At 32.8% G+C, this 13,083-nt stretch overlaps 4 protein-coding genes across 6 annotated transcripts; 2 read left to right on the top strand and 2 right to left on the bottom strand.

The window, feature by feature from the left end:
- LOC110269926 (auxin-induced protein 6B-like) lies at nucleotides 871-2,462 on the bottom strand. 2 transcript variants are annotated; one of them, XM_021117994.1, is made up of 2 exons: nucleotides 2,313-2,462; nucleotides 871-1,505 (listed from the first exon to the last, which is right to left on the bottom strand). In XM_021117994.1, the coding sequence occupies exon 2, from the start codon at nucleotides 1,353-1,355 to the stop codon at nucleotides 1,083-1,085; it is 273 nt and encodes a 90-aa protein (XP_020973653.1). In that variant the 5' UTR covers nucleotides 1,356-1,505; nucleotides 2,313-2,462; the 3' UTR covers nucleotides 871-1,082. The 2 variants fall into 2 exon arrangements, with proteins under 2 accessions (XP_020973653.1, XP_020973652.1); XM_021117993.1 differs by having other exon boundaries at nucleotides 871-1,871; nucleotides 2,313-2,450.
- Nucleotides 2,944-4,191, bottom strand: LOC107628811 (auxin-induced protein 15A). The gene has a single exon (XM_016331415.2). It carries the CDS (start codon nucleotides 3,423-3,425, stop codon nucleotides 3,150-3,152), a length of 276 nt encoding a protein of 91 aa, XP_016186901.1. The 5' UTR covers nucleotides 3,426-4,191; the 3' UTR covers nucleotides 2,944-3,149.
- Nucleotides 5,403-6,112, top strand: LOC107628810 (auxin-responsive protein SAUR22-like). The gene has a single exon (XM_016331414.2). The coding sequence runs from the start codon at nucleotides 5,528-5,530 to the stop codon at nucleotides 5,804-5,806; it is 279 nt and encodes a 92-aa protein (XP_016186900.1). The 5' UTR covers nucleotides 5,403-5,527; the 3' UTR covers nucleotides 5,807-6,112.
- LOC107628797 (transcription initiation factor TFIID subunit 14b) lies at nucleotides 8,144-11,053 on the top strand. 2 transcript variants are annotated; one of them, XM_016331401.2, is made up of 6 exons: nucleotides 8,144-8,372; nucleotides 8,711-8,799; nucleotides 8,881-9,102; nucleotides 9,481-9,668; nucleotides 9,754-9,875; nucleotides 10,694-11,053. In XM_016331401.2, exons 1-6 carry the CDS (start codon nucleotides 8,259-8,261, stop codon nucleotides 10,781-10,783), a joined length of 825 nt encoding a protein of 274 aa, XP_016186887.1. In that variant the 5' UTR covers nucleotides 8,144-8,258; the 3' UTR covers nucleotides 10,784-11,053. The 2 variants fall into 2 exon arrangements, with proteins under 2 accessions (XP_016186887.1, XP_020973649.1); XM_021117990.1 differs by lacking the exon at nucleotides 8,711-8,799 and having other exon boundaries at nucleotides 8,145-8,372; nucleotides 8,888-9,102.

Raw genomic sequence — 13,083 nt, 5'->3', positions numbered from 1 at the left:
TAAAGGAATTCAGGGGCAAAAACTTAGAAGAGAACATTTGACAAACATATAAGCTAAATTACTAACTCAAAAATAGTAATTTAAAAAATAACAATTTTTGAGAGAAGATCAACATCATACTTAGCTCCTTGGTATTATCATTTGAATGTAAGAGAAACTAAACTCCAAAAGAGCATAGAGCCAGAAGCCCACCACTTACCGTTGGGCACATGTAAAAATCATGAAACATTAACAATGATCAGAAGAATCAATATGGATGACAAACCAAAGAACTCACAAGCTTAGTGAACTGGGTCAGAGGGTTGTTAAACATTCATTGAAGGGAAGCTCCAAAAGTTTCTGGTCTGCCACACAGCTCACGTAAGAGCAAGGAAACGATAGGTCGCCAACCAAGTTCGAAATTTTTATGTGAAGTTTGTGACTTCCTGCAGACTTAGTAAAGAACAAAGAAAATGGCTAAATATTTAATAGGCAAATAAACATAGAACTCCTAGTTTTGCTATAACATGATTTTTTTTTTCTTTCAAAATTTTCCAATTAGGCCACTAAGCTCATTAGAATGAGAAAAATATGGAATCGTAGAGCACTGTAGTTGACCTTCACACCATGTAGCAACGAAATCTCATAAATACAGCCTTGATCATCGAATTTTGGGAATTCAAGGCATAGCTAAAACTATAGCTGAGAGTAAGAGAGAAAATCTATAGGTATGCATATAGTTATTGGCATCCGTTACTTCAATCACAAAAACAATTTTTTCACCGAGATATTTATCTTTCTCTCAGGTCTTAGGAAAAATTCTCTAGCTCTATATATGCTACGATAAGGAATTTAGTTCTCGCCTTCAAAATTTATTCAAACAGTCAAATATGGCGTTCTTAAAGCAAGTAGCTCTGCTCATATAAGCTCCTACTTGTTGGGAGTGCGAACATTTGTATTGACAAAGAAAGTAGTTGGGTAATTGAATTCATTATCAATTTTCATCATACAAAAAGGAATTTGTCATTCTGATATCAATACTAATCTATTGTACAAAAATGTATACTAATCTATGTCAGTCTCCTACAGTGTAAGTTTCCTCGTCAATTCAAACGAGAAGTGATTTGCTGGAAGACATGTTCACTGCAAGGAATTGTGAGACCTCCCATGGGATGATCATATCCAAACTCTTCCGCAGCTTGATTCAACAAGTCTTGGAATGAAGGTTGATTCAAGTATGAAATTGGGATGACATATCGCTTTTGTTCTTCTCCAACATACACTGCAAGATACCCCTTTGGGACTTCTACAGATTTTGAAGCCGCTTGGCTAGTAGAGAATGATGCCTTTCGGATAATAGGTAAACGGAAACCCATCTTTGTGTAAATAAGTGAGAAGAAAAACAAGAGAAAGCTCTCAAGTTTAAGAAGAATGTGTTTGTGTTGATGCTCTAGAGTGCCAATGAGTTGTGTTGTTTTTGAAGGCAAGAGCAAGTGTATTTATAGATCTTAATATCCTTCAGAAAACTGTTTAAGAGATGAATGATTGCTGAAGGGGGTTAAAGGATGGGAAGCATAAACACGAAAGATCACATGGTGATGTCTTAGAGACCTCTACCAAGAATTAAGCAGTAGCATAAGAGTGCATACCCCACCCTCTCAAAGAATGGCCAATAGAGCAGCCACTCACAATCAAAAGAGATAAGATCAACTGAAACCTTATATCTGTTCATGTCTTAATTGGTTTTCAACATCTTAGTAGACATGCTTAAGGCATGTGACATTTTTTTCAAATTAATAATGCAACTCAATACTAGCAAGTAGCTGCCAAGTGCTAACTAAGGGAAACAAGAGAACCCGTAGCATACTAGCATGATCACAAGCCAGTGTCACCTGAAATATTCATAGTGCTCAAAATCCTAATCCAACACTTGAAAAAAGCATATCCCCAATAAGCAGCAAACATATCAGAAACAGTAACAATATTATCTTACAATTATTTTTGAATTATTGCATTTTTTCCAACTCAATCCAGCAAAATTCCAATATCTGCACCTCTTAGTGGTTTGATTTAGGAATTCAGGGGCAGAAACTTAGAACACAGTTGACTGGCACAGAATTAAAGTCAGCAATTCAATACTAATAAAACTATTTTTAAAATTGAGGGAAAAATAAACATCATCCGCGGTTCGTCAAAAAAAATTATAATTTGAACATAGTAAAAATCAAACTCGGGAAAAAGCATAGAGTAACAAGTTGTGTCATTTCATAAGTAGTAGAATTGATGCAACACAATAAACAATGATCAGAGAATGGAATGAGTGTACCACTTACCCAAGAGGTTGGGAAAGCTCCTTGAAGTCGAAGGGAAGTTCCAGAAGCTTCTATTGCGTTTCCCAGCTCAAAAGTTCATGGAAAGTTTGTAACTTTCTTCGGATCATGGGTTGGGTAGGTAAACTAAAATAAGGAGCTTCATAAGTTAGCAATGCATTTTTTAAAATGAGTCAATATTTATTAAAATGAAAAAAATTGATAAATTTACTATAAAAATAATAAAAACTTTAAATTTTTGAAACTCCAATAAAATCTTTCTATATTAAACATATTAAGAAATGTGTTTAGTGAAATTTTAATAAAAAAATGGAGAAAAAAAAAAGTTGGTTACTTTTCTCTTCTGTCACAAGAAAACTCTGAACTGTATGAAGCACAAGTATTACCACATGACTTGTGAGACAAGTGTGATCTAAGAGAAATTTTTAGTGGTTCATAAAGGATCTCATAATCTAGTGTTTGTGTCCATGTTTATACTTATAGTTTAAGTTTGGTTTAGTGTTCAGATCAAAATACTTCAGGAATATAATCTTAAATTTGTTCACAGATAAATCAGGTTTCTTATGTTTTTTTTTTTTCTTTTGCAGCAAAGTAACTAAGCTCATATAATCTCCTTCCTAAGTGCATGAAGAAGTGAAGTGAACAATGCTATAATAATAAACTCAAAAACTTGAGTAATTGAATTCATTCTGACATTCTCAATCTGAGATTATATAAAAATTAATTAAAAAACAGAAGGCATGCTCTTTGAACTTGCCATTCTAATGTTCTATACTAATCTACTGTATACAACATGTGTATGCTAATCTATGTCAGTCTTCTATGGTGTGAGATTCATTATCAATTCAAGCGGGATGTGATTTGTTGAAAGACATCTTCACTGCACGGAATTGTGAGACCTCCCATGGGATGATCATATCCAAACTCTTCCTCAGCTTGACTCAACAGGTCTTGGAATGAAGGTTGGTTCAAATATGAAATGGGGATCACAAAACGCTTCTGGTTTTCTCCGACATACACTGCAAGATACCCCTTTGGGACTTCTACAGATTTTGAAGCTGCTTGCCTACCTGAGAACGAGGATGTTCTTCGAATAGCAGTTAAACGGAAACCCATTTTCAGTGTATAATATGTAAAAAGAAGAACAATGGAAAACAGTTCTCAAGTTTAAGAGAAGATTGTGTTTTAGTTTTGATGCTTAGAAGTGCCAATGAGTTTTTGTATTTATAGATCTTAAGGCTCTTTGTTGGAAAACTATTTCATGAATGAAAGGTTGTTGAAGTGGTTAAAGCATTGGGGTCCATACACATAAGAGTTCACATGGTTCTGTCTTAGAAAAGTGGTTAAGAGTAAATGCTCTCAAACCTAGACCTTATATTTGTTCATATCTTAATTAGTATTCCATATTTTCCTAAACATGCTTTAGACATGTCACATTTTCTTCTTCATGTTGCTAACAAATTCAATGCTAATATTAAATAGATAGCTGCCAAGTACTAACTAATATCTATATGCATGAAGCTTGTCTACCATTGAATAACTACACAGCAATAAATGCATGAATCAACAACAAACAATAGTGTTCACCTATGCTAATCAATTGAAATAATCTGTTTCCCATTGTCTAAGAAGGTAGGGTATGTTCCCACATATAATTTCATGATCTTTCAAAAGGGACATATATGGCAATACCATATGATCCCTTTCTTATGTAGTCCCTACCATAGCCCCATTAGAAACCATTCATTGAAGAACTTATTTTCACAGGATCAAGCATAATAATGCATCTATATATACACCTAATTCCATGGTTTCTCAAACAACACAAGGTCATTCAGATATTTCTTTCTTACAACTAGTTTGAGATCAATATTCATTACCTTGAGATCAACAATGGGTTTTCGCATTCCGGGTATTAGAAAGGTATCATCTTCTGCAGTCCAAGCAGCTTCCAAGGGGTTTGATCAAGTCCCAAAAGGCTATCTTGCTGTCTACATCGGCGATAACATGAGGCGGTTCATGATTCCTATATCATACTTGAACCAACCTTCTTTTCAAGACCTACTAAACCAAGCAGAAGAAGAATTCGGATATGATCATCAGACTGGTCGCCTCACAATACCATGCAATGAGGATGAGTTCCTAAGGCTCACCTCTAAGCTTGAAAAGTTATAAATAATCATGTTTGATGCAGAGACTTAGATTTTGACAGAGGCAAATGTACAGAAGGCACTTTTCTTTTATCTAAACATTCCCCATTTTTTGTTTCTTCCTTGAATCAATCATTCTTTTGGAAGTGGTACAATGAATTTGAATAAGAAATTATGGTAAGATATTGTTGAACTACTTTTTTGTCCAATTCTACAGATTCTAATAATTCATCAGTGTCATTATATATTAAATTCAACTTAGAGATCAGTAATTATTTCTTAAGAAATACACCAAACATAAATTATTAAGCTAAGACCTTGTTAGCACATAAAAATCATGGAACTAGAGTCTTTTAACTTGTTTAATTATAATGAAACTTGCTATAAACATTCTTCTTGAACTCAGTTAATACATATAAAAGAATTATTGCATGTTACTCATACATAAGAACAGAAATTTTCTAAATAATTGAGGTTGGCCACATGACAATATTGTTAGGTATTCAAAGGCTTTAGCCTCAAATCATTGAGATTAGATTTGGACAGCGAATAATCAGGTGAGTTTTGGCTGGAAATATGGGTATAAACTATTAAATATCCATTTATACTAAATGATTAATATCTTATTATTCTAATTAAATTGTTGACACTAATCTTTAATTAATTTAATAATTGACCCAGCAAGTCTTTGGAAAATTGACCAGATACCATTGTATCTACATCTGTCACATTATCGTGTAGGACCACCCATTGGTTGTTCCTTGATCTTAATTAATTTTTTTTATAATCTTTACAACTAATATTAATCAATCATAAGCTTTAATTTAATACTTGTACCTCACGTTATCACTAAACACTGCCTAATTCTCTATATGCCACTGCTTTATTCCAAATCAAAATCACCCCTAAAGTCTTTGCTATCTATAAATACACAACATATTCTAAGCTTCTTCCAACAACACACTAAATTCAAAACAAAAAAATTAAGAAGAGAATTTTCATTTTTTCTTTCTTTCTTTCTTTCTTTCTTTCTTTCTTTCTAAGTTCTAAACAACAATACTTTTTGCAATGGCTATTCGTTTGCCTAGTGTTTTGAGTGCTAAGCACATTCTTCGCCGGCAAGCTTCCGCGACATCAATGGAAGTTCCCAAAGGATACTTCGCCGTGTATGTAGGCGAAGGCGAAAAGAAGCGATTCGTCATACCAGTGTCAGTTTTGAATCAACCTTCTTTTCAAGAACTACTTAGCATTGCAGAGAATGAATTTGGATTCAGCCATCCAATGGGAGGACTCACAATTCCATGCTCACAAGATTTGTTCATGAGTCTCACATCTACCTTATGCTAGATTCTCATGAACAACCTCCAAAAGTATATAAATATATGTCCTGTTTCTTTCTTTTTTTTTTTTTTCCTTTGTTTTTTTAATGAGGATGGATCATATTTTCTGTTTTTGCCTTGAAAGCATGGGTTTGGAAAAATTTCAACCCATGTAAGGTTTCATTTATACAGTGATATGATACCTCTGATAATACAAATGTAATATTTGATATGTACTTTTCCTTTTTCTTTTTTTAAATTTTCCTCTTGTTTGTGCCAAATGTGAATTTGGCTTAGAAACAATACTGCTAGAGAGAAAATGGAATGTTTTAGTTATTTAATCCATTATGGTTGTAGTATTTGTTTCTTTTTCCATTTTTTTTCCTTTAGTTTCTTATGTATGAACATGAAGCATTGCTGAATAAATTTCCTATTAATGTGGAAATTGAAATAACTTTATAATGTTAGAAATTGTGTTGGATCAAGCAAGGCAAGTATTCAAAAATAATGAAAGAGGGTATTCTAGTAAGAAGCAAAGTGCTAATTCTTCAACTGTCAAAAATAATATTAAGAACAGAATACATTCTTGGGTTTTTCTAGCAAGTATTCAAAATTATAGGGAAAACAATTAGAGTAATTCTCCACATACAAGTGATTTTTCATACAAGTTATACAAGTCATTTATAAACACGCCGTTTCACTTTTTTTTGTGCTTCTTTTTCTTCTTCTTCTTTCTCCGTGCTTCCTCTAACTCTTCCTCTTCTTTCTCTGTGTCTCTTTTTCTTCTCTTCCTCCCTCTTTTTTTATTGAAATTTCTTCTCCTCTTTTCGTTTTCTCTTTCTCCTTCATCAAAATCACCAGAAAAAACGAAGAAACATTATTCAAGGTACGATTTCTTACCTTCTCTTTCTCCTTCTTCTTCTTCTTGCTACATGTTTTTCTTCCTCTTCCTGTTCTTCTTCTTCATTTACGTGCTTTTCTCTTTGTTTTCTTTTTTCGTTATTCTCGGTTTCCATTGTTTTTTGACATCAAGCTCTGAAATCGTTTTTGAAGAAGAAGAAGCAGCAGCAGAAGATGAGGAGGAAAAAGAGAAAGAGTTCTGAATTATGCATAAGGTGTACTTCAACGAATTTTTGGTGTATTTCTTAAATTCTTTGGGTGTATTTTTGTAATCCTTTCGGTGTATTTCTATAATTCTTTGGGTGTATTGATTTCAAGAAGAAATATACTGTCTCTCCCTATATTGGGTGTATTTCTTAAATCCTTTGGGTGTATTTCTTAAATCCTTTGAGTGTATTTCTGTAATCCTTTGGGTGTATTTCTGTAATCGTTTGGTTTATTTCTGTAACTGTTTGGGTGTATTTCTGTAATCCTTTGAATGTATTTCTATAATCGTTTGGGTGTATTTTTGTAATCGTTCGGGTGTATTTTTGAACTTCCATCATCTTCAAAACAATTTCAAAGCTTGATTTCAGAAACCATGAAAATCGAAAAAAACAGAAGGAGATCGAAGACAAAGAGAGAACGCTTTTCCATACAAATCATACAAGTCATTTATATTCACGCTTCTGCTTCTTCTTCTTCTTCTGCTTCTTCTTCTTCTTCTTCTTCTGCTTCTTCTTCTGTAACGCGCATGTTAGGCCCAACTTGTAAAACTTGTAAACAAAAATGACTTGTATGTGTAGCACTTTTCAAAAAATTATTACTTTATTACTGCCACTAAATATTGTGAGTTTCAAATTAATTAAATCTCGTATCTAATTTTTTTTTTTTTTTAAATGAGTCAACTTGTTAAGAAACTGTAATTACAGTTAAAACAATTCTAATTCTTAACTAATCTCTATATGCCCAATTCTAATTTTTTTTTTAGAATTTTTCATTTTATAAACCTTTTTCAATGATAATTTGAATGCTTATATAAGTTTAACATTTTCTACATATTTTAAATAAATTTTCTGAAATTTTTTTTCACAATATTTTCGGTATATCAAAAATTAATCTATCACATCAATGAATTTATATTTTCCATATATAATATACAAAGCAGAATTTGAATTTTAACACTTACTTAAGTCAATAAGTGAATTAATTACTCCATGAACTTAAGTTGGATAATTTTTTTATTGGTGACTAAACTTTTTATTTATTTATTTATTTTTATCAGAATTTTTGTTATTTTTTATTTAGTTATTTTTATTTATATCTTTGTTTTTAATGTAATCAAACAAAAAATATAAATATTACATTAAAAAAGATACCAGGCCCTTGGTTGGGCCGTTCAGAACTTTTTAACACACTTGAGAATTGGGCTCAATTTACGCCCAAAAAATAAACAAAAAAACCGAAGAAACACAGGAAACGACGTCGTCAACGACAGAAAGTGCGCAATTTCGGTAGAGACAGAAACCCTAGCCAAAGCAAATTGCTCCGATTGATTAAGCGTTTGATCTGAGAGACTGTGACGAAGTCGTTAGATTGATATGACCAACAGCTCATCCTCGAAAAAGCACGGTCAAGATCAGCCTGAATTAAGTGGTCCTACCCCCAAGTCTCATCGAACCAAAATGGGAAAATCCGAAGACACCGATAAGAAGGTAATCCCTTTCTCTCCATTCTGATTCCGGAAACAACAAAATTTCAAAAAGCAAAATAAAAACCCCATTTTCCACAATCCCTAAACAATGATTTCGTTCTGGGGTAATTAAAGCTTGCAGCTTGGTTTGTTTCAGTGGTTTCAATGCTGAAGCTTTGATCTGAGTTTAATCTGAACCTATCATAAGAACTACGATTTTAACATGGAAAAACAAACACTGCAGAAGCAGAACGGGAAAAAAAATGATATTTGGAATTAATCTAGTTTATTAAAAGTGACTCTTTATTTTTATTTTGACTGTTTAGTGTGACCAATAAAACCATTCATGGTTTTGTGTAGAACTTAGGTAAGAAGCTCAAAGATGTAGAAATAAGTGTTCCAATAGTGTATGGGAATATTGCATTCTGGCTTGGGAAAAAGGCTAGTGAGTAAGTATCACTCATTACCAAATGTTTTTATTATTATTCTCAAATTAAAGAGAGAATGTGACAATATTTGTGCTGTACAAGGTATCAGTCACATAAATGGACTGTGTATGTTCGTGGAGCATCAAATGAGGACCTTGGGGCAATAGTAAAGCGTGCTGTTTTTCAATTGCATTCAAGTTTTAATAATCCCACACGAGTTGTGGAGTCGCCGCCTTTCGAGTTGTCGGAGGCGGGATGGGGTGAATTTGAAATTGTGATCACACTTCATTTCCACAGTGATGTTTGTGACAAGCCTTTAAACTTGTAAGTTGCTCTGTACTGTTCTTTTTATCGGGTAGCTGATTCAGGGCAATAACAGTAGTGTCTTAAGGCATTTGTTGATACTTTCTAATTTCTTGATTTGTTCAATGAAGAAGTTCTAACTCTGCTGGAACAATTTGCATTAAGTGCTTCACTTAATCAATAGAGATAAGCTTGGATGAGTGTAAAGTTAGTTTTATGTCATGTTATGGTAGGTTGGTTTTAGTGCAGCTGTATAATTCAAGTGCTTGATCTTAATGATGTACTAAAGAGCTTTCCAACTGGCATTCATTAGTCATGTGAAATTGCAGACTATTTTCTTTGTGAAATGTGCAGTAATTTCTGAATCTTGTATTTTATTGAAGTGTACTATATACACAGATATCATCACTTGAAATTGTATCCAGAGGATGAAAACAGCTCCATGTCAACAAAGAAGCCTGTTGTCGTGGAGTTATATGATGAGATAGTTTTTCCTGATCCATCGGAGGCTTTTTTGTCCCGTGTGCAAAACCATCCAGCAGTGAATGTGCCGAGATTGCCCCCCGGGGTTACCTTGCCTCCACCAAGTATGTTACTTAACGGTTGCCAGTATTCTCTGCAGCTTTCTTTCGTTTCATGTTTGAGTTAACTAAATGTATAATACAAATGCAGTACCTGTTGAGGATGCAAGTAAAAGAAGGAAAGGCGATACCAAAGATCATCCCTTAAGCCAATGGTTCACAAATTTCTCAGAAGCAGATGAACTCTTGCAGCTTGCAGCAGCTCGTCAGCAGGTATATACCACACAGTACCATCAGTCACATTTATATCATATAACCTATTGTGGAAATTAGGGCTTCTTTTGATGCCTTGATGTTAAGTTTTTATGAATCTAAATGAGTCATTGACAGACTTTGCATGCATGGAGAATTTTATCTCAGATGTTCTGATCAAGACATTTGTTCTCCCAATGATGTTTACGGATTATTTTTGTGACTTGTGTCTTGTACCTCTGCAGCAAGACCACTGTAAGAAGGTGGAGTCTATGATGCCTATGGTTATGGTGGTTATGGTGGCTATAAAAGTGTAGTCAAAATTGAAGTGACACTTTTTTTTTTATATTTTGGTAACACTTTTTCTTTTATTTTTTAAATTAAAAAGCATTTTTAAATAGTAAAAAAACCGTTACTTTAATTCTAGCAAACCTTTTAAGGCACCATAGCCACCATAGCATAGGCATCCTAGCATGCACTTGTAAGAATTACCACTTTGGAATATTAGCACAGAATGCACTACCGTATATCCTTGATTAGGTTATTTGCTGTGCTGATCTGTCATTGTTTGGGATGCTTGATTGTAATTGAATTATTTAGTTTAACTTCTCAAGAAAGGGGGGAGACATTATAGTTTTATCTAATTGCTCCTATATTGCACCACTTCTCTGATTATTCATAATCAAAGGATTTAATTTTGTCATCCGTTATCATCAAATGCATAAATTGTGCATTAGCTTTCCTTGAATTCAGTGAGTGACTCTGTCATCTATAAACCATCTAAGAAAACTAATATTCTGAGCTGACAGTTATTTCATCCTTCGAATGCCTTCTCTTAGGTTCAAGCTCATATTGCTAAACTCAGACGACAGATTAGTTTGATAGATGGGCAGCATCATCAATACTTCAAATCTTCTTCCGACCAGTAAATGTACAATTCGGATCTTTAAGGTTTGTTTTCGAATTAGTGAGGTGGCAGAGGAATGAGTCGAGTGTGTGTTTTCCTGATGCTAGTTTCTCTCTAATTCTCTTCGGCTGTGTAATCATTGATTTCATTTTTGTCTGCGTTGTTGTAATTGTCTAAGATTAGTTTGTCCCTGCCAATAAACAAGAGGCCAAATGTGTATGATTTGCTCCCAAGAGTTAATTTATTTATAATTTTATATAATATACATTCAGCATAGTTAAAAAAGTTTTAGTAGTATGCTAGTGTCAGAATAGTAGGCTAAAATTTCCCCTGCTTTCTTATTTACCATCTTTTTTTTTTTTCTTTTTGAAAATTCTCAAAATGATACACACTTGTGAACTTGTTCTATTGAATCTTGATATATACACATGTAAGCTATATTTGGTAAGTGTAGTTGTGTATGCACAAGAGTGAATTTTCTCAGTTGAATTGTATCCTTTGCATTGAATAGCTTGCACTAACTTTTATTTATTTATTTATTTTCATTGTTTAATGGTGTTGATCTTACAAGCAAGACACTGTAGCTTGCATTACATTCATTGTTTGGGTGTGATGTGAACTAGGGGATAGAAGTGGACTTTTCAGGGTTTTGCCATTAATGTGAAACTCAACTTCCAGCCACGTTGTTTTTGGTAGGTTTTAATAATAATACCAATGAGTCTCCTTAGTTTGTGTCCCTTTGAGTTCGTATATTGGGCAGAGTGGCAGACCAAAAATACCAAGCACAAAGACATGGTAGGTACAATGCATATACATTATACAATACATTTTAGGGCTTTAGTCCCCCATTTTTCATAAATAGTTTATATCAAAACAAATGCTTGTATAATATAGTAAACATCATAGGAAGAATAATGGATGATATGTTTTGTTTATTCATGGGCATGGCTTAATGATGTGTTTTTGGTTAAAGAGTTGTAATCAGCGAGCAATGTATTATGACTTGTTTATCAATGTGGTGTTAAAATTAAAATGTAAATCTAATAAACGTATTAAATTCTACATAATGAAAAAAATAGTTTATCCTTAAATGTTCCTTCCGAAATAAGAAGTGTTACATTTATTGTTAATTAAATAAATTTTAATTCTTTATTTATTATACTTTTTTATATCAATAATTTAGATTTAGAATTTAACGTTTAAAATTTAGGATTTAAGATATTTTATTTTTTTGTCTCTTTTCTTGTTTATCATAACAATAAGTTAATTTTCATAGAGCAGTGCACTCCTTATTTTTTCTAAAACGCATTAGCATGGAAAAAAGTTTTAATTTACATCAAGAATGGCAAAATTTTTCATTTTTCAATTAACATAAGATTTGGCACAATAGTAAATATATAAGTCCCTTAAACCAGGGATTTTGGGAAACTTCAGTTAGATTTGATTAGATTAGTCAAGTTTCTTATAACAAGAAACATCACCACTAAATTATGAGTTGATCTAGTGGTTAGTTCATTAGTTCGTTTAAGTAAATATTAGATATTCGAATATCATTTTGTGTATGTAATAATTTATTAACCCTCAAATGGATTTGCGATCCACAACAAATTAGTCATTCACTTGTCATAGTATGAGGAGAAAAAAACAAAAAGAGAAAATGGAAGAACATCACCAAGATGTAAAGTTTTCTAACTACTTGGCATATAACGTTTGTAGTTTTTTTTTTTTATTATTATTATAAAAAAGGTTCAAATCATGAATTTGTGTATGATAAAGAAGGTTCAAATCATGAACACTCGAGAAGGGGAAATCTAGCCAATTGAACTAGCCTCAGTTGACTTAACAACATAGTTTGTAGTTACTTTTAGTCCTTTAGATAGTCATTACTCACTTCCATGTATTTTTTTATGGCTTGCTTTTGAGTACAATTTGATTCCATTAAAGTTTTCTATAAAAAGGACATAAAGTGCAAATGCAATTAAAGCTACAATTTGCTATGAACAAATCAATTTAGAGGTTACCTTGGAGAGTGAAGGGTAGGCATTATCAAACGGTTGGAATGGTGTGAGTGTGAGAGTGAGTGAGAGAAGGGGCAAGGCCAATGTCAATGGCAAATGCAATTTGATTATTTTTTTTGCTTAGAGGCAAGAGTAACATGGCCTTCATGTGCCAAAGTATAGGTCAAGTCCCTTTCAACTTAAAAGAATATCCCTTATTATCCTTATTTCATCAAAATTGGTGGCCCTTTCAACTTTCTCACCCAATTTTCTTTAAAATAAAAAATATATAAATATATATAGTATAAATTATTAAATTATAAAT

Source organism: Arachis ipaensis, chromosome B03 (assembly GCF_000816755.2).
Source record: "Arachis ipaensis cultivar K30076 chromosome B03, Araip1.1, whole genome shotgun sequence".
Classification (NCBI taxonomy): domain Eukaryota; kingdom Viridiplantae; phylum Streptophyta; class Magnoliopsida; order Fabales; family Fabaceae; genus Arachis; species Arachis ipaensis.
The sequence above is the reverse complement of the archived record's forward strand: the minus strand, read 5'-3'. Positions and strand labels throughout refer to the sequence as shown.